This window comes from Acanthopagrus latus, chromosome 18 (assembly GCF_904848185.1).
Source record: "Acanthopagrus latus isolate v.2019 chromosome 18, fAcaLat1.1, whole genome shotgun sequence".
Taxonomy (NCBI): Eukaryota; Metazoa; Chordata; class Actinopteri; order Spariformes; family Sparidae; genus Acanthopagrus; species Acanthopagrus latus.
Window position 1 is genome coordinate 5755206 of NC_051056.1, and position 25924 is coordinate 5781129.

The 25924-nt window shown below is 44.7% G+C and overlaps 1 protein-coding gene across 1 annotated transcript in view; it reads right to left on the bottom strand.

Annotated features, from left to right (window-relative positions):
• LOC119007587 (protocadherin Fat 4) overlaps positions 1 to 25532 on the bottom strand; it is a 117094-nt gene extending 91562 nt beyond the window's left edge. The window contains exon 1 of the mRNA XM_037077358.1: positions 19710 to 25532. Coding sequence (XP_036933253.1) covers positions 19710 to 24812 — 5103 coding nt within the window. The 5' untranslated portion in view covers positions 24813 to 25532. The remainder of the gene's footprint in view (positions 1 to 19709) is intronic.
• Between the last annotated feature and the right edge of the window lie 392 nt (positions 25533 to 25924).

Genomic DNA, 25924 nt, shown 5'->3' on the forward strand with positions numbered 1-25924 from the left:
CATTCAATAAAAAGCTGACAGCAGGGATCGTAGGGATGGGGAACGACAATACAAAGGAAAAAGCGAGGAAAAACACTGCAACCTCTGCGGCTGAAAAATAAAACCAACGCAGAAAAAAACTGCTGTTCAGCAATTAGCAACTTGAGGCTGGCTCCAAAGTCCATCTCAATAGACCCCCATTTGAAATGGGCAAATTTACAGCAGAATTATTTTTTTTTCCCCCCAAAAAAAGCAGTTTTGGTCTCTATGACTAATTTCTCAGGTCATGACTATTGACTGGAGATTAATTTTTGTAGAAGCCCCTTATTCAATTTAGATTTAGACTGAATCAATTAGGGTGTTGAGTTAGGCTGGAGAAACTTGCTTTAACTAGGCATTTGCATACATATGGTGGCTAGCCTGTGTGGTTTTAAGCATTCTCAGAAATTAACGTTTCACGTCCACAAGATGCAATAGGCACATGAGCGGTCGGGGAAGCATAGTGCTTGTGTGGGGATGTGATGGGGTCAGGGGTCAGTGAACACAGCAGCAACAACAACAGCTCTCAGACGTAGTATAGAGGCAAGTATGTGAACAACTGCATTCACTGTGCAGCGGGTTTGCAAGTTTGTCTCTGGCCCGAGGTGGTGTCAGTCACTTCCAAGATGGTGACAGCGGAGGCCTCCACACTGAGTTTCACATACAGCTACTCTGAACCCTCTGGGGGATGTCACATAGACTACATCCATGTTTTATACAGGCTACAAATTTTGCTTTTGAAACATCTGGTAATGTCTTGGTGGTTCTATTGTAACTCTTGCTGGTGCTGCATCCCATTTAGCCCCACCCTGGTGCACCATGTGCATGTGATAGAAATTATACAAATTGCGGATATTCAGGTCATTGATCCAGAGTGGATTCTTTCAAAACTGCATTTAGACCATCCTGAGACAATCAAACTAATGAAAGCAGTAAAAAGAGTCTGTCTTCAGACGAAAGCTGCATCACGAGTTGTCCGCTTTTTTCTTTTTACTTATTCTATGTACAGCTGCTGCCGAGGTACGTACTACTGCATGTAGCACGCAAACAATTGGGACATGGGCTGCTATCTGTCTGTGCTCTCTCAGGGGCTCAGTGGGTACGACTTATCTTCTGCTGTGCAGAGGATTGTGGGTCAGAACAGCCAGAAAAAAAGCATTTTCCAGCCAAATTAATATATAATGATAGCATGGGAATTCGTATGAAATGTTAACTTAATGGCAGAAATTGCATTTTTGACCACAGTAAATAAACTGTGGTGTCACCCAATACTCTGGTGTCGGAATCAATATCAGAGGATGACAACTGGGATCAATGTGTCCTTCAAGGGACGGAAACAACACCGACATGTTGTATTACAGGAAGAGGCAAAGTTTAGCCCCACACTCAGGAAGACCAGTGAGGCTCCCAGTGTGATCCACGACAGACACAAGTGAAGAGCCCTCTCCTGCAAATGAAGATGACAAACAACCTCTGCACTCAGAGGCGATGGGACTCGGAGGGAGGGTGTCAGGGGTCAGAGAATGAAACGGCAACACCTCTGCAGCCACTTGACAGGATGAAAAAAGAGCGGGAGACGGGGGTGGCTGAGTGTTTGAGAGAGGGTGGGAGTAGCACTTGAGGCCAGAATGGAAGACACAAGCCTCCCAGCAGCAGCAGTCAGAGGCAAGGGGACACAGGGGCTACTGTTCCCATTGAGGTCTTTGTCTCCCAGGCGCTCTCTTGTTTTTCCTCAGCAAACCGTGGGTACAATGAAGGCGGCATGCTCCCCTCCCCTCGCGCAAAGGGCTGTCAATACTGGACCTATCAGACCCTGAATGGCCGAATCAGCCTTCCCATGAAAATCAAGTCAATGACCTGCTTCCCCTGGCTCTCCTACTTGTGAAGTGGGTGACAGCTATAATTTCAATAAGTAAAACAGAGGGAGAGGGAGCAAGGAGAGAGTAATGGAGAGAGAGGGAGTTTTCTCACGTGTTGCTGAGGGGACTTCGCCTCAGACTCGGCATCCTAATATAAAATGCATTAATTCCTTCGCTGTGAGCTCACCGTAAATGATTCGATTGTGGCCGATTCGACATAGTTTTCCGAGCTTCCATAAAAAAAGAAAGGAAAAACATGACGCCGGGAATGCTAAGACAATTTTGAACCAAACATCTAACTTCAGCCTTCTGACCCAATCAAGTGGAAGAGAAGACAGGCTTTGTCCACCTTGGCCCATCCAAGAAAAGTAAGCTGAGGGAGGGGGGGAGACGGGAGGAAAAGAAATGTAAAGATTTTGCCAAGCTTTTGTCACGCCTTAAGGACTGGCTTAGTCAATTGCTGTCAGATCAAGAAGACAGAAAGGAAAACAGCCGTGGTTGCCTTATATAAAAAAACACTTTCTCGTGCAGCCAAGTCGGGAGAGTCCCCATAGACAGAATTACACAGTTACTTTTAAAGGATTTGCATTTAAAAGATTGCGTAGAGGCCTGAATGCGGGTCGTTTCCCCGTGACCATAGAAACACAAGAAAAGGTGGAAAATTCAGTCCGCTGAACTTTAAACGACTTTATTAAAGTGTCACTAATCAGACGTGAAAGACACAAGGTTTTAGTGTTTGGGCAAACTCACAGAAAAACAAAAAAAAAAGCTTAATGACCTGTTAAGAGCATTACTTTGAAAAGCCTTGTTGATGCCCTGTTCCATAACGAAGAAAGGAGCGGAGCGTTGCTCATGTCGGGAGAAAATTAATACCCAAAATATTCCAAGAATTTGACATAAGCGGTGTGCTTCTGATATCAGGCCAGCAGAGTTAGAAAAACAATGCCTCAATGCCTACTTCTTGTCTCATTTTGTAATTTTCTAACAATTTAAGTGCACATAAAGCAAGATGTTTAAATGCAAAATATGAGTGCAACGATGAAAACACATTTTTCAAAGACAACGATCAAGAGTGTCATCTAAAAAGTCATCCGTCTAACTGTATGTAACTTCTTTTTTTTTTTTTCTTTTTACAAATCACTTGTGATAAGCGCTTGAAAACTTTATGGCATTTATTTCCTTCCAGAAAAAAAAAAGCCAAATTCCGAAGCAGAAAATTGCTACCATTACAGCGTAATGGGATAACAACCCGAAGAATAATCCCTCGCTAACAATGGTGAGGTTTGAAAAGACTCCTGTGAGTCCCGTTTGGTGTCTGCCAGCGCTGCATTTTACAGCCACCAACCGGCGATGTAATCTCCACTCAATGGAGACCTGGAGAGAGAGCCTCCACACGGGGGTCTCTATATCCCCCGGATCCATCAGTCCACTGATCTATCCATTCCAGCCCTGAAGAAATGGATAGACCTTATTTCCATCTGACACACACTGTGTGAAAGGGTTGGAGGGGGGTTCTTATGATCAGAAAGAATAAAAACCAGAACAAGACGGGAAAGGATTGAGCGAAGGAGGGGAGTTTTAGGGGGAGGGTTGGTGGATGAATTAGCATCGGTGCTACAGATTAAAAAGAGCCTCTGATCTTCCAGGCTGGTCCTAATCATATACACCCTAAATTAATCATCCCGGGACTTCTCCCAAGTTAATTTCAATGCATAATTAATTAACGCGGAAGTGAATTGATGAATGCGGAGTGGTGGAAAAAAAAAAAACAATGTAAACAACCCCAACAATGGGGTAATGCTTGCAGGGAGCTAATTTGTGTCATAATGATATGAGTTTGATTTTGTGAACTGAGCAGGATTAATGAGGGAAACAAAAGTGCTTTCTGAAGATGAATACTCATTTCATCTTAGAATAAATCCACAATAATGTCTATGGATACTTTTTACATCGTGTTACTGAAAGTTTTGGTTTTGACTTGTTAGTGCATCTTCCTTTCACTGTGTTCCGTTATCGTCTGTGCAGAATAAAGATGAATTATCAGATTTATCAAGCTCTCGAGAGTTGTCTATCAGGTCTGCATTTGTTTTATGCCAAGGTGACATTACTGCAATGCAACTTATGTACAGAGCTTGCATTTACTTAAAGGTTAATAATATTGTAGTATATTCATGGACACAAAGTGCTGATCCGACTCCTTTAGGCCAGAATGCTTTTGAAATATGTCAGTAAAATAGGGAAAATATGAAACGGTTATTTTGTTTGTTTGTCTGTGTCTTATTACCATACCAACATTAAATGCTGGAAGAAGGGTTGCTCATCATAAAAAACATCAATTAACTAAAATGTGTGATACAGATTCACAACAGAGAAATAAAGGGAGAGGGCACTAATGTGGGTAAGGGAGAAAGAGGAAGCATGAGAATATGAATAGAAGTAACCACGATGATACGAACACCTTCTGTGATCAGCTAAGTGTATGGACTGTACTGCAGACTGGAGTCTCTATCAACAGTGACAGACGCTCCTCTCCTCTAAGAAATGTCTTTATCATGGCCACACCACATTATCATAAACAATGAGGATGCTTACAACGGACACCAACAGTTCTAAAGCCATCTGTTGTTTTTGTGGAGGTTTTTTGACAAGAAGAAAAATAACATTTGCTGAATTTATAAGAGGGCCCTTACAATTAAGAATTTGTCATTAAAAGTGCTTTACACCATCTATAAAGTTCCTCCTGACTCAAAAACTCACAAAATTGAGAGATTTTTAAAGGGAGTCTGGGGAATTTCCCTAAGGGGGACAATAAAGTAGACTATCTTGGTTACTGCTATGTAAAATGTTACATGTTTTCAATCAATACAATGTTGTCGACATTCATCTCTCAGCACCCCAGTGTGACTGACTTCCAGCGTCCCTTTTTACCACCGTGCATCTGCAGCAAATTCGAGAAATTTGAAAACTTGAATATTTACTCGGCATCAATGTCAAATCCACTTTACACTCCAACATTTGCCGTTTGTCATCTTACCCCTGAGTGAGGAGAGAAGGGGGCAGATACATTCCCGACTCTCTCGTGAGAGACTGGAGTCGCCGCTGTGTTAATAACAAACAGCACAATGTCCAAGCAGCCTCCATATGGAGTCATATACCGGGGGCAGACAGGGCATTTTGACAGTCAGGGGATCCATATGACCACAGCTGGCATTACTCCAGCCCCGGGGCAACTATGACTCCCTCAGACACCGAGACGAGGGCTCGTGCAAACTCAAACAGCGGGTGTCGCGTATAAAGCCTGGGAATAAATCTTAGGTTTCAAAGACGATTTGAAACCTGATGCCCATGCCCTATTGCGGCTTGATTTCCACGAGGAGAGTTTAATTCCCAGAGAGGAAACTCGGAATTCAAAAGGAAAAGCCCTCTCGCTGTAAAACAGATTTGATCTCAAACAATAAAAGCTACTATGTGTGCAGTTTTTATGATGACTGTGGCATTCTTCAAATATCCTTTTTTTTTTTTTTTTTTTATGTCTTAATTTGACCTGGTGAAAATACTCTTCTACTATATTTACTACCAAATATCTTAAAATACATGCTAGGCTGAGTATTAACTGCTTTTTTGTCATTATTACATCTACAGCATGTTGAAATGCTAAACACTGTCCACGGTCTTATTTCAGAGTAGTGAGCTTTGAAAATGTTTAGTTTTCAATGAGTGCAATGAGTGCAGTCTATTCAAAGCAGCATTGATCATCATTCATCATTATTGGCCAACTGGGGGCACATACAGCAGCATTAGCGCTAATTTGGAGTCGTGTTTCTGCTGACCTGGAAAGTTGAACTTAGATATTTACACACTTTTTAGGGTTTGTTTGTTTGTTTTTTCGTCACCAACCCCTGTGAGAAATATTGTTAGCCACTAAATATTTAAATGTGTTTTCTAGCTAGGTGCTAACTTTATCTGCTGTCAGTTCTGGTAAAGTAGTTCACACGGGTTTTATCAAAGCTTTTTTCATGGTAAACAGCTGACTGCTGCTGCTGGGGAAGAGATAAAAGAGAGCTGGGAAAGTTAACCGTAACAGGAAAAAAAAAATAATAATAATAATGAGCTGAAAGGCACTAAAGCTAAATTAAAACATATCTGAACCACAAAGTTGGGTGAAAATTAACTGTGGTTTTGCCACAAACAGACACAGCATTTCCTGAACTGTTAACATAAAACATAAAATACTGATTAGCACGGCTTTAAAGAGTATTCTCTGATATGACAGATATGTTGTTGTGCTACTAATTTCTGCAGAGCTAGCAACAAACATAGCAGAGTGTGTGTTTGTTTGTTTCTCTTCAATTCATCTAGGTCATTTAGCCTAAAACCATGAAAAAAACCCCACAAATAACTTAAATGCTAATATCACTGTCCCATGATGAGAGTTTTATGAATGAGGCCCCACGAGTGTTTCAAAAAGCATCTCAACAAAGTGAAAACGCTTCATGAAGGGCAGCAGAGTGTTGGTCCCTGTAGGCAGCCGATGAGGGACAGACAGAAAATACGGCAGTGTTTTACAGCCCGGCCTGCAGTGAGGCATGATGGGAAGTAATAACCACATCATTACCAACAGTGCCTCGGCCTTGTCAGACATCAGAGGGATAAAAGAATCATGCCGAGTTCACACCCGGGCTGCCAGTCTACCGCGCTGTAGGGCCCTGTCACACGTGCGCATGTGCTCATTCACACATACGCACCAGCATTTATCGGCCTGATGAGACGCGATCAAAGAGCGTGTCCACAAACACGCGCTCGGAGACACACGTAGCCAGTCCGTTTGGCTGCCAAGACAAGGAGCGGCGCTTCCGCTCAGGTTCTGCCAAGCGGGGTCAGAGGTGAGACGATTCACTGGGAAGGTCCTGAGAGCGTTGGATCACTCTCTCACTATCAAATGACTGCATCAAATGGCAGCAAACCTCATGAGAGATCAAGCGTAAATCTGCAGGAGGAGGCAGCTGGCGCGCTGGAAGACTGTAGCAGTGTCAAGGTAAGATGCAGACACACACAGCATGGGCGGACACAAACACACGGCTTCTTTCTCCCTAATACACAAGCAAGGGATGTTTCCTTTGCTACCGCCTGTCTCTTAAATTTAAATTTGCCTTCGGTATAAGCAGTACATTTTTTTTGCCAAAGCAGGTTAGAAAAATTCTGTGAAAGGGTTTATAACCTCTGTCATTGTATACAGATGTACTAAAGCTGTAGACATATACAGCTGGTTGAAAAGTTCCTGTTTCAGTATTGAGTTGCCATATATGGTGCAGGTGCTTGCAGGACAGAGATTTCAATTCAAGAATCAAAAATCAAAGTAGCAGAGGCTGTAACATCCTGACATTTAGTCCCTAATATCGGTCAAGCTACAAAAAAAAAAAACAAACAATGAAATGTAGCTCACTTTATCCATTAAATTTGGGTTTAATCACCTTGAATGAGAGACTTTGGCGGCCATGAAGCCTGTAAAGCTCCTCTGGCGCCACGGAAGACACAATAAAGTCATCAAAGATAAGTGTGTTCATGGCCTGAGCAGTGCTGCTGATCATGAGCGAATGGATCTCGATGTGTGCGATCGGTCGGGGCCCTCTTTAAAATCGGCTTTTAACGGCTGGAAAAATCGTTCACTGCACACCAAACTGTTTATCCAAATCAAGAAAGCAGAGCAGCTATGGAGTCTTTTTTGCTTTTGACAGAGTTTTAATGTGCTGTTAATGTGTGTTGTTGTTGTTGTACACCCCCAATCTCTTACACACACACACACACACACACACACACACACACACACACACACACACACAGCCACTAGCTTCTGCACTCAGTCTGCACAACACAGTGTCAGTGAATCCCCAATAGCAGCAGCCCCCTGGAGGACATAGAGACATAATGTAATATCTGATCACCCTCCGTGTAATACCATAAGAACACAGTGTCCTGGGAGGGAGACTTCACTACAGCAGGCCAGCCAAGTTTAGACAAAGTTTCGAATGATTCATTTTTCAGTGGGCCGCTTGTTTTTTTTGTTTTTTTTCTTCTTCTTCTTCTTCTTCATCTCGAGGAGCTACGTGTCAGTGCCAGAAACGCCGGGCTGAATGTAGAAAAATGAGCAGAGGGCGCCAAGATTTGGTAGATTGTGCAAAAACTATGCGAGGAAAGTACTGTTTAAGGCTGAAGGCATGTACCGTTACGAAGGGATCTGCATGTGAGCGAGCAGACACACACACACAAGCGGTGTACACAAAGTGAAAATAGCCCTGTGTTCAGAAGGTCAGAAAGTCAGCTTTGAGAACGGCACTTGGTTAAATTACACCTCCACATGCACACACACACAATAGAGTCTGGGGAAATTAGGCCGCTTCAGCCATTTGCATAGGAAAATCACAGAGTGGGCAAAAAATGGAAGAAGTGAGGGGTAAAAATAGCACATTGTCAACGAATGTAATCGAAACCAGAGCCACAGCTTTCTCTTTTGCCCTCTAAGAGCTCCAAGCAGTCAGACTTTCCTCTCATTTTGCAGTATGAGATATCAGCAACTTGAATAAAAAACGTTCACGTGTGTCCAAAGAAAAAAAAAAAAAAAAACAGGGAGTGCAGCTCAGGTACCGAGCGGGAGCCTGAGTCACGTTGACTGGACCCACACATCTCTGCCCAGAACCCTCGCCAGCTGCTTTCAATTAAACAGGCCCGACCGGAGAGGGGAGAGGAAGGCCGCGTTCACCAAAATGGCAAGCTATTTCCAGCCAGGGGTTCTTTCTGCTTTCTGTTTCTGACAGCAGATCAGTTGCTCCAGATCTGTGTAAACACTGTGTTTTGTTTGCTGTTTTGCCGTCGAGGGCCAGCCTCGGCTTCGCTGCCATGCGGAGCCACGCAGGATGCACGCGAGATGGAAATGTTTGAGCGCGAAGCTTGCATCCAGGGCGCTCTGTGATATTCCACTGACATAAAAATGCTTTAGGATTATTGCTTTGGAAAACACAGAACGCCCGCGCCAAAGGAGCGGGCCCACTCTGATCCAAGAATCTCCTTGAATGAGATAATAATCCTCCAAAGTGAGGCTCACGCTATGCAGTTATTGTCCCGGTGACCACAAGCTATTTTCCCGAGACGTTCCAGTCGACTACGTGCTCAAACAACCGCAGCCGTTCTGCAAGACGACCGATGGGAGGATGATGTGTGTATGGACAATTTCACCAGGACGCGAGCCTTTGTGTTGAGGAGGGTTTGTAAGCTGCACACAGACACCTGATAAGAAGCACCTGCTCGAACGAACCCCAGAGCATATCAAGTACCTAATATCATGTTATAACGCAGACTTGGTGTCATTTGGCAGGTTTTTAGATAGCTGCATTACATTTAAAGGGTAACTCCACATATTTTACACATTTAAGTGTGTTTACAGGTCTTGCAGTGGACTACAAAGCAAAGCAGAATAAAGCTATTTGTGGCTCCAGAGGAAGCTGCATGTAATCTGAGAGATTTTCTCCAGCAATGTCACTCAGTTGGGCACGTTGCACTGTGGGTAATGTAGGCGCCAGGTTGAAAAAAGGAAGACGATCTGAGGTTTTGATCGTGTGTTTTCGAACTGTCCATAATGAGTCCATAATGAGTCCAGGTTTTTGAGACCTGCAGCCTCCATTTCCCACAATGCAACTTAGCCACTGAATGACAGGAATGGAGGCATGCATCCAATAACATGCAGAGAAAATGCATTCCTCTGGAGCCACAACAGGAATAAAAAGCTTTTTTTTTTTTTTCACATATGCAGTTGTACTCTCCAAGACATGCAAACACACTACAATGTGTAAAAAGAGTGTTGTAATAGATGTTAACTTTTAAATAGAATTGGATATCAAGGTCTCAGAGATGTTTATATAAAACAAATCCATATATCTGCATTGTAATGCAACAATACGATAATATCCTGTACTGTATACACGTACTGTATAAGACATGATTGCATTATATGGGAATGGCTGAGGTGATTTGTCCATCACTTTTTTTTCTGAAAATTGTGCCTAATATATTTTGTATTTTTGGAAACTTTTGTAACTTCGCAAGAAGTTCCAATAAAGTTTTGTGGGTTTGAACAACGAGAAATTACTTATCCACTGCCAGGTCGATTTTGGAGGTAAATAAGACAAGAATGGGGAAGGGACAGGATATTAGAAAGTGATATAAAGGAGGGAAAACCCCAGTCGATTACACTTGATGGATCAGTGGACTGACAAGCTGTCAAACGAAAAGCATTAACAGAATTTTGACAAACACTTGCATGGTTTTGGAAAAAAAAAAAAAAAAACGAACAACTTTCACGGAAATTTAGTGCCGGAAAAGTCACGCAGGGACATTTTGACAGCTGAAATATTTCAATTGCTGAATTAAAAACAGCTGCAAATCCACTGCGGCCTGGCTTATGTTCTGTACAAAGACCTGCACTGCAGAGCAACTGAGACAAAGCACACGATTTTTGCAAGCCTGAAAAGCAATACAATAACAATAACAATGCAAAAAAAGAAAAAGAAAAAGTTCTCTACAGATGCTAAGTGACAATACGGTAGACTTGTTAATAAAGCTGGAGCGCGTGCTGCACGCGGAGCCGGAGCTGAACTGGATCTCTTGATGGAAAACTCATAAAATAAAAGGGGAGATAACAATAACACGGCTCTCGCTCTCTGGTGCCAGTCTATCTTTGCTTGTCTCCTGCCTCTGACACTAAAGCCCTGCTCCAGCCCACCCTCCCCTGCTCCCAGCTCCAACCCCACCATGTCTCCCCTCCTTCCTCTCCTCCCTCCCTCTCCCATCTACCTAAATTATCTGTCCGGGGCTGCAGCAGATACCTCTTCCTGCTCAGGGGTCGCTCGTCTTACCGCGAGCCGGGGAAGATGAGGTTTGTGTGCGTTTCTGTGTGTGTGTGTGTGTGTGTGTGTGTGTGAGACAGAGAACAGTGCACACGCTGCAGAAAATGCACATCCCCTCTCCGCTTCTCGTTTGAAGTCCCCAGAGGCGGGAGGATCTGCGAAGGAGGCGACCGCACTAAATGTCACTTTGGAGGTGCCGTTGATGGACGACCAGCGGGAAGCGAACGGACTCCTTTTTTTCCCTCGATTTTTTTCATTTTAAAGACAAAAAGCAGTATGAGAGAGAGAGAGAGAGACAGAGAGAGAGAGACAGAGAGAGAGAGATAGGTCAGCGAGGCAAGCACAGCGAGGTCTGAGGAAACAATGGAAATTCGCTGTGTGTATAACTCCGCATGTAGATGTGTGTCGAGTGTTTGTTGACGCTAGAGAGCTCGGTAAGTCACGTGTAAGAACAAATCATTCCGTAGCTGGGATCCATTATTACCGCAGAGAATATGTGCCAAAATCAACCCTCCGCTCTCCCCTCTTTCTCTCCAGCTCCCTTCCTTTTACAAGTGAAAGTAGTGGAACATTTTTTTTTTTTTTTTCTCTTTCAAAGCTGGAGAAACTTTGGCATATTTTATGGTCCCTTCACCATCGGAGCAGAGCCGAGCAAAGTGATAAAGACATCTCTGGGATGGAGTCATACTCAGGCGAAGATTTATTTCCCTATGTAGCACTTGCTCAAAGAAAACGGTTGACTCAAACTGTAGCTATACCTGATCGTTCCCAGTTCAGGCTTTCCCATCGACTTTGCTACGGCTGAGCGACTGGAAAAGCTTGGAAAGTTTCAATCTCAGAATTCTGCTGGACCTTTCTGATTGCACTTGACGAAATCCCTCCCTGCTGCTACCAAACCGGTAAATGGCTCCCTTTTGATCACGCCAGACTCCGGACTAAAACATTGCCAGCAGAGATTGATAGTATTTCAGATGTACCCAACGCCCCCCATCCCGTCCCAAATGAGGCATGACAATCAAAGTCACAGGACAAAAGAAATGTATCTCCGATATGAAAATAAACCGGATGATATGAAACTCTGCAGAGCCTGCACAGCTCTGGCCACATTCATTTATTATTCTAACCCAAGGTCCTGCATTGACTTTGCATGAGGCAGACAGGGGGCAAGAGGAGAAAAAAAAAAAAAAAAACACGTCTGCGGACAGTCGACCGCAGAGCCGGGCGAGTTTTCTTTTAATGTATATGTACATTCCTTTTATAAACACGATTTAGCGGCAAACCGAGTTTAAAAATAGCGTTTGAATAATTTTTGCTTCAACCTGTTTAGAGAAGCAGCAGGGTGGAGTCACCACACCAGGACAATTCAGTTTGCCACAGGAGACAACACAATGAGTGCGAGAAAGTTAAGACAATAACACTGAAATCTCAACTTAATTTTGTATAATTTTAGTTTCGTTCACTTTAACTGACAGTGCCGAGACCTGGACGATGAAGTACAACAGGGACCAGGTATTTAACAGCAGCAGTCATGTGATGTGGACAGAAATGTGTCAATAACAGCATCTGTCAGCAGGGGTGCACTGAGTGTGAGACTCCCTGTGGATACACGTTTTCTGTTGTTTATTTTGTTATATGTCCTGCTTCTGCACCAGAGAAACAAAAAAATCATCATTACAAAAATAGTAACTTTTCTAAAGTGAACAACCTTAACAGTAACCTTCTTTCACATGTATTTTATTTTTTATTTTATTTTATTTTTTTTTATTTTATTTTTTTTTTTAAATTGCTATTATGTACAAATGCTTCACAAATGTAACCTGTGACAAGATGTCACAAGACTAAATGGCTCAGTCTTGACTCTAACAATCTCTACCAGTTTATTAAAGGCTTCATGTATGTTTTCTTGAACATTTTGGTGTGTTTTAACCTTTTTGGGAGCTTCTCAGGGCTTCATTTGACAGGAAATATGAAGAGAGTTGACGGCAGAAAGAGCCACTGGTCGGAGTTGAACCCGGGCCGCTGCAGCAAGGACGCAGTCTGTACATGGGGGGAGGATGCTCAAGCTGCTGAGCCACTGTTTCAGATTTTTACCAGGTTAAAACAACATGACAAAAAAGCACAGTGGTGTAGCTTCACACACAGGTGAAAAACAGTGTCACAGACTATGAATTTGACCCCTCAGGTAAAGATCTGCATCTCCTCTGAAAATCTGCCAGGTTTGTAAAATACAGAAACTGAGTGGAGAATCGTGTGATTTTACAGCCTTTGTGGCTTGTGGCCAAAGTTAGTTTCTACACTTTCATGCCTAACACAACACTCGGCTTAACTTTATAGAACATGGCACAGCAGAACAATATGACCCTGCTCCTGACCTCTCAGCCCCCAGTCTGACAAAAGTCTATTATGAGCTGTACCAGTCGCTGCTTTCTGATGGAAAAAAAAAAAAGAAGTCAAACATGGTGAAATGTGACACAGCTTCTCATACAGCTACAATCAAACCTGAAGCTATAAGAACTACACGGAGCACCGGCGCGTTGATATTCATCTGAAGCGGACAAATAAGCTGGAAAGCAGCCGTAAGTGCTTAACACTTATCCAAACAGAGTAAAACTGTGCCACAGAATAAATGGAACAAGACAAACACTAACAAACAGTCTCATGTAATAAAAGCAGGAGACAGAAACTGCTGGCTTCATTAAGGCTCCATGTGAATCTGCAGGAGAGAAGCCGCTAAGTATCCCCATGATCGTATTTGACAGGAACATAATCACAACAGTCTAAATGAACCTGAATTATTTTGACTGTTGCTACCATCTAAATGTTACTTTACTTGAGAGGGAGTGTGATCAATGTGTGTGTGTGTGTGTGTGTGTGTGTGTGTGTGTGTGTTTGGCAGCGTTTGCTCGCATGCATCGCTGCATGAGTGAGTGTTTATTCTACTTTTATGGCGATTGTCTCGTAAAAACGGACAGGCGCTCTGGGACGACCTGCCCTCCCCTGCACCGGCTCACTCGCAGGTTCACCCGCAGGTTCAACCGCAGCGACCACCTACTAGGATGGCCGAGCAGATGCAGCGCGTGTCCGGACGGATTATCGCGTCAATTACAAGGTCGGTTACGGCCGGACTGGACGGGTACCACCCTGTCTTAACACACTAGAAAAAGAAAAAAAAAAAAATCCCAATTAGACCATGAATTACAACACACAAGGAGGCCGTTGGTTCTGCATCATTCATCTTCCAGTTATTGTAAAATATCTCTTCAGAGGGACATAAAATTTTAATACTCAGCTTGTGTATGATTCAAGTGTAATCAAAGTGTTTTTTATCCTGTTGAGTTTGATCCAAAGAACAGTAAATGCTCCGCTCAGGGGGATATCAGTGTCGCAGTTTGACCTTTCTCTGGAAACTGCATCATCAATATTTCAGGTTTTATGAATACTCTCACACACAGACACAAACGCACAAAGAGAAACCAGCATCCATATCACATTGTCCCTTTTCTTCCCTTCCCTGCCTTGTTGACACAGGCTATGTTGTTGATATATTTTCAGAGAGGTTTTTCTTCTCCATCCTCTCTAAAAGGCTCAACACCGCCTCTGTCACCCTCATCACATTTCCCCTCAGAGTCCCATGTCGTAGGAGGGAATGACGGAGGGACAGAAAGAAAAGCAAAGAGGACTTTGAAGTCCATTGCCAACGAGATTTATGCATCAGACCGATCCACAACAGAGAGACGGAGTAACAAACAAATTCCCGGAGACACGAAACAGGCAGGCGCACACGAGAAGGGATGCGAAGACTTGAAAATATACAGCTGAACAAAGAGGACGATGAATATGACAGAGCCCGGGCTCCCCACAGAAACACAGACCAACACTCATGTCGGCCAGCTGCACTGTCAGTTCAGATTGGGCACTCTCGCTCCCAGATCAGGAGCCCTGCCCTCGCTCTCTTCCTTCCCATGACTCCATGCAATGCTGCTACTTCTAGCATCCTCCTTAAATGTAACCCCCCCCCCCCTGCAAACACACACCTCTTCCTTCATTCCCACAACTCCCAATAAAACCGTCTGACACGTCCAGAACCCTCCAAAGAAACACTCTTTTTTTTTTTTCCCTTCCTTCAATATCACAACAGCTCCACCGTACATCTGTCACCGGTGACGAGAGGGGAGGAAAGCTGGCTGACAGGGGCATCCATACACACTCCTAAATCTGCCAAGGCAAGTCTCTGGCACAGACAAAAAAAAAAAAAAAAGACTCCCGAAACGCAGCCAGGGCAGTGCAACACTTTATCTGTGAAGGCAAAACAAAGGAAGGCCTGTTGAACACTCCGACTGTGTTTACTTTCACGGGGGAACAATGCCTTTAAGATGAGGGGGCAAGGACTGATGTGGCACCCGAAGGCCTCAGCGAGGAAAAAGCATTTCATTTTGATTCACAGTGAGTTTAAGAAAACAGTTGTAGCAGTCCGGTCTATAGGGGCTGGAGGGTTTGAATGGGAGGGAAAGGGTTCAGAGGAGAAGAAACAGACAGAGGGGAGGAGGAAATGACGAGGAGGGAGAAATCTGTTCTGCTTGTTGTCTGTCATTTCTTTCTTTCTTTTAAAAGGAGCAATCCACCAAAAAAATGCTGCGAGTAGGAAACAGGTTTTAAAAGGTGGCTCTGAAAATCTGAAGCGCAAATGTTGGACAAGCATAAACAGCTGATAACACAAGCAGCAAGCATAACGTAGGTTGTGTAACATAACTGTGCTTCTGTTTGTGCTGCTATTTAGACCCGACTAATTAAATTCAAGTCCTACAAATCCGTATTTTGGCAAAACTGTGTGTCTTGGAAACCAGCTATGGCAGTTTTGAACATTTTCTTTGGAAATATTGGAACTTTCTGTTCGCCAAGACTTGATCACCGTCCAACTGTTGTGAATCTGATCTGACTAAACCTGACACCATCTGCCAAGCCACAAACCTTTCAGTCACTTCTCAAGCCAACGAGGTGAGGATGAGGTTTTGATACTCAAAAGACTCCTTTAAGACTTTCCTAACATACATAAACTCTATGACTCAACTGAGATGACTCTGACTTTAAATGTTTTTCTATTGTCATTTGCAATTCCAGATCATTCTGTGGTTGGAAATCAACACATGAAACAGTAAATGTCAAAAAAGACTGGGATGCCATCCCACGGCCGTGTGTGACCAGGCTGGTGACCAGCATCACAAGGAGGTCCCAGGCTGTTGTGGCTGTGTATGATTCCTCCACATGCTACTGAGGCTCCTGTTTGTTAAATTAATGCATTTCTAAATTGCTAATGCATCTTGTTTCTTCAGACTTCAATCATTCATTCCACCAAACAACACCAAACAAGAGTCAATAGCTAAATAAGCTGTGTGGCAGAGGAGCTTTGGTCAATCTTTTATGGGAGCAACCAACAGACTCAGCTCTGCTGCTCACCCCACAAATGAAGGTTCCTTACAAATGTGGCACCATTTAAAAGGGAAATAAACAGGCTTTCCAACAGTATAAAATGTATTGCCAAGAAGGATTGTTACAACAAAGAAATAATCTTCCAAACACACATGTCCTTACTTCTGGTGCTATGTCTAGAATAGCACATAGTGGAATGCATACCTCCTCCAAGGCCCAACAGTTCCACTTAATTCAATCTAGCCTAAGTCAATTCATCAAGCCTGTATTCATAAAAAATATAGATCCAGACTCACTCATAGATACCAGCCACCTAAACACAACATTATCAAGATCCCTACCAAATGCGACTGGCATCCTTTATGGGCTGAGACCTGTTCTCATTGAAATCCATTGTGTAGTTTTTATGTAATCCTGTTGACAAAACGACCAGGCAACCAACCAACACGGGTGAAAACATAACCTCCTTGGCGGAAGTAAAAAGGCATATTTTGGCGAAAATATTTGTGTTTGGAAACAAACCGTGCCTTCTGGAGTTTTGAGGATTTTCAATTGCCAAAACCGGATCACTGTCTAACTGTCAATCTGAATGGGCCAAAGCTGCCAACATCTGCCCAGCAAGAAACTTTTCCATCACTTTTCAAGCACAAAAGTGGTGAGTGTTTAACTTCTACAGTTAAGGCTGTACCACTGTTGGACATCAATATATCCACTCTAAAAAGTTTAACAAAGTTGCAACAGTTGCAACATGTGTTGCCGAGCACAAAAGCATGAAAGCAAGACATTTCAAGGTTAAGTCCATGTGCTTCTGTCTATCGGCTGAAACGTTCGCCCAGGTGTTTCGTCTTTAGCAGCTGACAGGAAACAGGTGCTGTCACATCACTGATTAGGTCGTGGCCAAAGAGGGAACCAATACTTGAAAGTTTCAGCTCATGGGGAGAAATCTGTCATATGTGATTCAGTGTGAGTTATGGGGTCAGAAGAGCTTCTCTCCACCTCTAAACAAGGATGTCGAAGGGTATGTGATGAATCAAAACTTGGAGTGGATTAAAAAACATCCTCCTGAAAACTATGAATGGAATCTGGATTCACCAACAACGGATGAAGCCGCTGCCAAGATATTTTACGTGAGCAGTTTTGTCTGTACAGCTACTGAGAGGAAGAAACACAAAGATTTCTGGGTAATGAAGTCATTTGTGTAACATTTCAAACTGACACTTAGAGGCTGCTGAAGTGGAACAACTGAACGCGATCAATCTGACCACCCGTTGGCTAAAAGAAACACCCTTTGCACATCGTACACGAGCCAGATGTGAGACAAAAGGCACAAACAGCCCTGCAATGATCTAACCAACAACAACTGACAAGGAAACTTTAAGATGCCTAGAAGGGCAGGGAAAAAAAAGAAACAGAATTGCCTCCATACACTCACTTTCCACTGCAGGCCCAGCAGGGTTCTGAGTTGTTTAAGATCACGACCGTCGATAAAGCATGTCCAGCCAAATTCTCTTTGTTTGAGTATTTCGAAAACATCACACATGGTGCCTAGCAAGGGAGGGGAAAAAAAATACCAGCTTTCCCTCATGCATCCAATCAATGGGGAAAATGGGAAATGCAGAATGTGAAAGGGTCACAACCCTCAGGGGTGGACATAATCCCCCGGTTGCTACTGGGTATCTGGTATATAAACACCGCACTGGAAAAACATTAGTCTAAGTCTGAAAGTTTACACTATTGTACCATGGCGTCCTTTGAGATCCCTTTGACAGAGTAGTTACAAATAGTATGAATATGACCTGCTCACCGTTAAATAATAAATCCATATAGATGACTGCCCATTGAATTTCAGCACAAAAAAAACAGCCAATTTCCCCAAATGTGGTTCGTGGAAGGTCATTTGAATTCCTCCAAGTTATTAGATCTCACGCTTCTCATGATGGAGAGACTGACTATTCAGCCAGGTGGTGTGGTAAAGTCATCTCTCCAAGGGGTGAGAAAGTTCAATCTTAGCATGAAACCAATCTAGAGTTTAAGGTTTGGGAAAGGAGCACCAAGGCACTATATTCTCTCATTATCCCGACAGTAGAGTCGGCAGTAGAGCAGATTGCCATCTTCGCCTCATAGTGAGAGAACATTTGATATTCCCATTAGGCCCTAGCAAACCCTATAAGTTAACGTAGCTAACACGATTTTGCCAAGTAATCCTTGATTTCAATAATATGTGAGTTTGTCTCCAAATAACTGATTGCTGTCTCTGATTTCAGTTTCAATATTTGCAGTGGTTTGAAAGGCATCGATAATAACTGTTCGAAAGGCAACCCGCTAATCTCAAACTCTTCAATCATTTAACGTGAGCCACATTTGAAATGCAGATGCACAAAAGACATTTGTAAAGCGCTTACACCTTTTTTGTTTTGTTTTTTGTTTTTTTCTCTGAAAAACTCAAATATCTATGCAGCGTGTGTGTCCTCAAGCCTGTAATAACAACACAGCGTTTCAAGTCCTGGTTGAAATTTCCAAAACATATATAGACTCACATTTGTTTTTCATTTGACTAGCGGCGAAGCCTCAGCCACCCAAAACTGGGTTTAGGGTTCCCGCATTACACTTCAGAGAATATAACTCCCTCTTTCTTTAGGGGAAGCCTGAAAAAGGTACATTGCATAATGCAAACTTGGTGGACAGCTTAAATTTCACTCTCCCTGCCCTCAGCATCTTTTCACAGAGTCTTAAGGGGTCACGCAATTTTAATGGTCACTTATTGCCTGTGGAGCAGTTCCCGGTGGTATAAAGGTACCCCAGGACCACCCCCAGTGCCAAAACAGCCCCAGGCTCAAGGGCTCAAAGTAATACTGGCACTGGTGATGCATACCTGCACTGAAAGACCTTATGAAATTCTCTATTTTTCATTTCTGCCTGAGACACTGTAGAAGCCATCATGGGCCTTGAACCTGAGACAGCAGCCCTGAATGAATTATGTCTACATGGGGAAATTAAAAAGTGGTCCTTTTTTTGATTTGTGCAGTTCATAACCACTGATAAGAATATGTCAGTGCATTAAAGTAGGATGGGGAGCCTGTGCAGAGGACAACCCTCATCAAATATTAGAGGAGGCACATTCATGATGAATTGTCATGGTGAGATTGTTTTTTGGAAACAGTAACAATAAAGTTATCATGCCAAAGAACAAGAACCTCTGACTCATGTCCAAGAAAATTATGATTTAATATAATGCAGAGCCATGCATAAAGAAGGAATTTAATTAATGAGCAGACAAATGCAAAAGGTGGCTCTGTTTTATGTGTGACTTGGACTGTCTCACTCCCCGTATTTTCCAGTTCAAAAGCGCGATCTCATTACACTTATTCCATCCAAATGTCTATTACAAATGCCAGCGGGTGAGTTCATGCCCGCTCCCTGCCAAACAGATCAAATAGAAAAATAGAACAAAAATATAAGGTGGCTTTCCAGTACCTGTATAGAACAGAAAAGTCAGCAGTGTACTAACCTCAGCACGCTGTGTTCTGGGTTGGCTGGCATCTGTCTCGATGGCATACACATCCACCAGGTAGAGGTCAGCGCCTTGTTCTCGGTCCAGCTCTGCAGCCGTCTGTATCACTCCAGTGTGGCGGCCGATGGTGAAAAGGCGTCCCACGGCTTTTCCTCCGCTGCGAACCGCCACGATGAAATACTCCACTTTGGTCGCTGAGCCCCGCGGGCTCGAGGCATCCAGGGAGATGACGTTGGTGCCTGGCGGCTGACCTTCTTTTAGGATGGTGATGTATTTTGGCTGGGAGAAAACAGGCCCGTCCAGCCCTTGGAGGATGATGGTCAGCTCAGTTCTGGAGGTCTTGCGCTCAGTGCCATGGTCGGTGGCTGACACTGTGAGTGTGTACATGAGTTTGGACGGAACCAGCTGGGAAGCCAGGCGGATATCTCCACTGTACCTGTCCATGATGAAAGTGTTTGAGTCTCCTTCCACGAAATCATACTCCACTTCCCCGTTTGCACCCTCATCAGGGTCAAAGGCTACCACTGTTGTCAGGATGGAGCCGATGACTATGTTGGGCTCGGCTACGAGGGCGTTCTGGGACACAAAAGTGGGAATATTATCATTCAGGTCAGTGACCCATATTGTGACATTTTTCAGGGCAAAGCGGCGGAATTCAACCGGAACTGCCTGGTCAGTGGCTTTGACTGTCAGCTCGAAGAGATTTGAAAATTCCCTGTCCACTTCCTTGTTGGTGTATATGAGCCCGGTGCTCGGGTCAATGCCAAAGTGGTTTCCCCTAGGAATCTGTTGAACAATGGAATACTCCAGCTCTCCATTTATGTCTGCATCTGTGTCATGAGCTGTGATTGTCATGACTGACGCTGAGATGGGAAGATTTTCAGGAATGGATTTAAAAATGTCACCGGGGGCAAATACGGGTGGGTTGTCGTTAAAATCCCTGACGTGAATGACTACAGGGATGGATGAGGAGCGGGGTGGTCTGCCGTTGTCCTTTGCAGTGATATTAAGTTTGTAAAATGACTGAGTTTCATAGTCCAGCTTTTTAACCAAAAAGATGCTGCCGGTGTTTGGGCTGATGCTGAAAGTGCCGTGGTTGTTTGTGGCCGTGATGCTGTACGTTATGTCTGCATTCTGGCCTGAATCAGCATCAGTGGCGGTCACAGAGGCCACCAGCTCCCCTATCCTCATGTTCTCTAGGACGTCCACAGACAGTGAGGATTTCGGGAAGGAGGGGGAGTTGTCATTCTCATCCAGGATGCTAATACTAAGCATGCAGGAGGAGGAGAGGGGCACAGCTCCAGCATCAACAGCTATGATTTTTAATGAATAGGAGGATGTAGATTCATAGTCCAGCTTTCCTATTAAAGTAACCTGCCCAGTGCTGCTGTCGATAGTGAACTGCCCTTCCTCGTTGCCTTCAGGGATGTGATAATGAACCAGTCCATTTTTGTTCTCGTCAACATCCGAGGCGGAAACGCGCAGCAGTTGAGTCATGTTTTGAGCTGACTCAGAGATGGAGGCCTGGTAAATGTCTTTAGTGAATTTAGGCGGGTTGTCGTTGATGTCTTGAATGTAAACTTGCACCTTGGCCTGATCTCTGAGGGGCTTTGGGAGACCCTGGTCTGACGAGACGACCACAAAGCTGAACACAGCGGCGCCTCTTTGTCTCATGAGCGACTCGCGATCGAACTGCAGCGTGCTGGTCAACTCCCCTGTGATGGTGTTAAGCTCAAAGTTGGGCTGCGGAATCTCAAATGTATATCTGACTTCACTGTTTGGGCCAAAGTCCTTATCCTCGGCAAAAACGCGCCCAACCAGCGACCCCCGCTTCTGCTCTTCCTCAAAATGAAACACATAATTGGTGCTGTTAAAGAGGGGGCGATTATCATTTACGTCATCTAGAATCACGCTGACATTGACAGTGGCGCTAAGTGGTTCCACAGCCTGGTCTTTAGCCACAACCACCAAGTTATATCTGTCCTGTATCTCTCTGTCCAGCTCTGCTTTGATGTACAACTGCCCGTCTGGAAAAATGCCAAACACATCACCTGTGTTGCCACCAGCGATGTCATACATAATCTCCCCGTTAAGCCCGGAGTCTTTGTCGGTGGCCTCCACTTTGAAAAAGCGGCTGTTGACAGGCTCGGACTCCAGGATGATGACCTCATACGAAAGCTGGTCGAACACTGGCGAGTTGTCGTTGACATCGTAAACACTGATGATGAGGATGAGGCTGGAGGTGTGTTTGGGGACCCCCATGTCTGAAGCGATAACCTCAACCTCATAGGAGCTGGTGGTGACCTCCAGCGGCCCGGTCAGCGTGATGAGGCCGTGCTTCTCATGAATATGAAAGAGACCTTTTGGGTTTTGTTTGAGGCTGTAAACCACCATCCCGTTTGTTCCTTCGTCGGGATCCGAAGCTTTGGCCTGGAAGATGACATGACCTGTGCTCCAGTTCTCCACTGCGCTCACATGCTCCACAGAGTGAATGAAATGAGGGGCATTATCATTTAAGTCCTTCACAGTGATGTTAACAAAGGCCTCTCCTGTGATCTCCCCTGCTCTGGCTACCATTTTAAGCTGATAGAAACCCTGCTCCTCTCTGTCTATCTGGCTAGATGCTGTGATCTGACCTGCACTGTTTACAGTAAAAAGCCCCCTCTGGTCCCCTGAGGTGATTAGATAGGAAATGTTTGTGTTCAGATCTACAGTGGTGGCTGACACTGTCCCTATAACTGTCCCAATACCCACATTTTCAAACATGACAAAACTGTAAACTTTCTGGCTGAAGACCGGTGGGTTATCCTGTGTGTCTATGACAGTCACAGTCACTATGGCCTGGGTGTGTGAGCGCAGGCCGCTGCCATCTGCTGCTGTCACCTGCAGCTGATAAGCAGTTTTCTCCTCTCTATCCAGGGGCACAAGTGTGGTAATTTTCCCCGTGTTGCTATTAATGCGGAATTTAGAAGCATCTCCAGCTGTAATGATATATTTGACCGTGCCATTGCGGCCCAAATCGGGATCTGTGGCTGAAACGGTGGCTACATAAGAACCCGAGGGCTCGTTCTCTTTCACATTGGCAAAATACTGCACAGGGTAGAAAACTGGCCTGTTGTCATTGATATCCCTCAGGGTGATGTTGACTTTGCCTACAGAGTGCAGAGGAGGGCTGCCTGCGTCTGCTGCCTGGATGTGGAGTAAGTAGGAGGCCTGATCCTCTCTGTCTAGCTCCACGGCTGTGCTTAATCGGCCTGACACGGCATCGAGGCGAAACAGCTCCTGGACTGATGCTGGAGTCTCTGCATCAAATGAGAACCGAATAGTTCCATTGGCCCCGAGGTCGTCATCTGAGGCAGACAGCAGCACCAACTCAGTGCCGGCAGGAGCGTGCTCCACCAGGGAAACATGAAATGTGCTCTGCGTAAAAGTGGGCACTTGATCGTTCACGTCAGTGATGTTGACTATAAGTTTAGTGTAAGAAATCTTGGGCTGCAGGCCCTGGTCTTTGGCACTAATGTTGAGCACAATTTCAGATGCTATTTCCCTATCCAGCAAAGCGGCACTCGTAACCAGACCACTGTTTTCACTGATGGAGAACCAGCCCAAAGCGTTTCCAGACACCAGGGAGTATCGCAGGTTGGCATTCTGCCCAGAGTCACCATCTGTTGCAGAAACCCCTTTAATGTAGCTGCCTTTTGGAATGTCTTCACTGATATCTACTCTGTACAGCGCTTCCTGGAATATCGGCGGGTGATCGTTGATATCATTCACAAAAATAACCAGACTGGCAAAGGAGGACCTCGCGATAGGCTTGCCATTGTCTGACACGGACACAGTGAGGTTGTACGAGGAGATTCTCTCTCTGTCCAACACACTGGCCACTTTGATCAGGCTCAAATTGGGCACGGGGGACGTGTGCACTTTAAAGTGTCTCTGCTCATTGCCTCCTAAGATTGAGACAGATATGTTACCATTAGCTGTGGGGGAGTCTGAGTCTGAAACGGTGAGCAGAGCCACGACTGTGCCAATCTGTGCGTTCTCATCAACAGAGGCAAATTTAGACGTTGTGGGAAAATACCTAAACTTCACTACGGGGTCGTTATCGTTCACATCTAATAGTTTGATCGTGGCTTCTGTTCTGCCTGACAGGGAGGGCACCCCGTTGTCCACTGCGTGTATCGTCAGGGAGTACTCTTTCTTACTCTCATAATCCAAACCCTCTTTTATGATAATAGTACCGGCTTTAGGATCAATTTGGAAAGGCGTCCCCTCATCTAAAAAGTACCTGATTTCAGCATTGGCTCCCTCATCCTGATCTGAAGCTGTGATCTGCAGAATGCTTGAACCTACGGCTGCATCCTCAAACACGTCGGTTTGATACTGATCCTGCTCAAAAACAGGGGGGTTGTCGTTTATGTCTTGGATGGTGACGTTCACTTGCAGGTAGCCGAACTTTTTCGGCTCTCCTTTGTCCTCCACCTCAATCAGGAGCTGGTAGAAGGGAGTGACCTCCCTGTCCAAGCCTCCAGTTGAAACAAGGTGCAAGAATGCCCCCTCTCCACTAGGATTGACTGTAATATCCAGGCGGAATTTCCTCTGCTCGTTGCCTTTCACTATTCTGTACGTGGTGTGGTCGACTCCGTTACTTCCAATGTCTGAATCTGTGGCGGTGTCCAGGATCACTTGCCTGCCGCTGCTGGCGTCCTCCTTGAAAGACACGACAATAGACGCGTCTGGGAACACCGGGGAGTTGTCATTAATATCCAGGACTACTATCCTGACCTCAGTGGGGTAGGTGGGCTGGCTGGACAGCACCACGACGTTGATGACATCACTTTGCAAAACCTCCCTGTCGATCACAGAGGAGGTGTAAATGACCCCGGTGGAGCCGTTAATTGCAAAAAGTTTGTGGTTCTCGCTGAAGCGGTACGTGAAGCTGGGCTTGGTCTCTATCGTGCCCACGTAGGTGCCGATGGGCTGCTCCTCCAGGACCTGGAACTCTTGACGGACTTGGCTGGATGCTGAGTACTGCGACAGAGTCCACAGCGTGAGTAAAAGTAAATGAAACCGGCCTAAGCCCCTACCTGTGAGCGCCATGGTCAGTGAGCCAGTCCACCTTTCTCAAACAGAGTCCATGCCTATGATGCATCAACTTTACGGAGGTCGGCCGAGTCGTTAAAGCACTGTATTCCAAGCAGAACTCTGTGGGAAAGCAAGCATCGGCTCCTGCCGCACTTATTCAGTCTCCGGAAAAGTACTCCAGAAGTGTAGTTTCATCCAGAGCAGCGCTGCGTCTCACTGCCGCTAAATCCTCCGGATGGAGAGAATGACTCCTAGTTTCATTCCAGCTCCTCAAACAGCATTTTTTTTTTTTTGCTTCAGAGCAGAATCTCACAATCCAAGGAAACAAAAAAACAAAACAAAACAAAACAAAAAAAGACAAAACTTCCAGGATCCTCGGAGACGCGTGAAGGAAAGTCTATCCAAAGTTAGGGCGCAAGTGCGCGGTGTTGGAGTGTGTGCAGGCGGCGTAGCCTACGCACCGTCCCGTGGAATAACGGTGCAGGCGCTTCAGTCATATTGTGCTCAGGAGTTCCAGTAAGTTAGGACAAAGCTGGAGTTCCACAAACTCCCTCCCATCACTGATCCCATTGGATAGCGGTGCTCCTGCGCGCCCTCCCACCGCCCGCTCGCCTTCCATTGTGCAGCGCAGCCCGTTGTCTCCGCCTGTGGAAGGACACGTCAATCAAACACGACGCGTAAAGACGCACCTAATCACTCCAATTACAGACCAGTGTGAGTCCTGATGAGCTCGGGATATGAAAGTTACCTTAAAAGTCAGCAGCAAAATATACAGCGATAAATGAAGGGGTGTCCATTCACATTCCCAATAAAGCAATATCACATAAATATGTCATGTTAGGAGGTCAAACGAAGCATACATGTGGGAAAAAAAGTGACTTTAAATGCATGTTTGAGTAATAATAATAATACTACGTGTTGATTGGTAAAAAAAACAAAACAAAAAAAAACAACAACTATGTTTTGGACCGTTAATTGTACACTGAAGCCGTTTTCTGTGTGCTGTTAACATGCATACATCTCTATTATAATGAGATGTCTAATAAACCTCAGAGTTAAGTGTCATTTCCAGGATTCATAGCTGCTGGTGAGGTATTTGCATACAACTGATGTTGCAGGACGCTTCT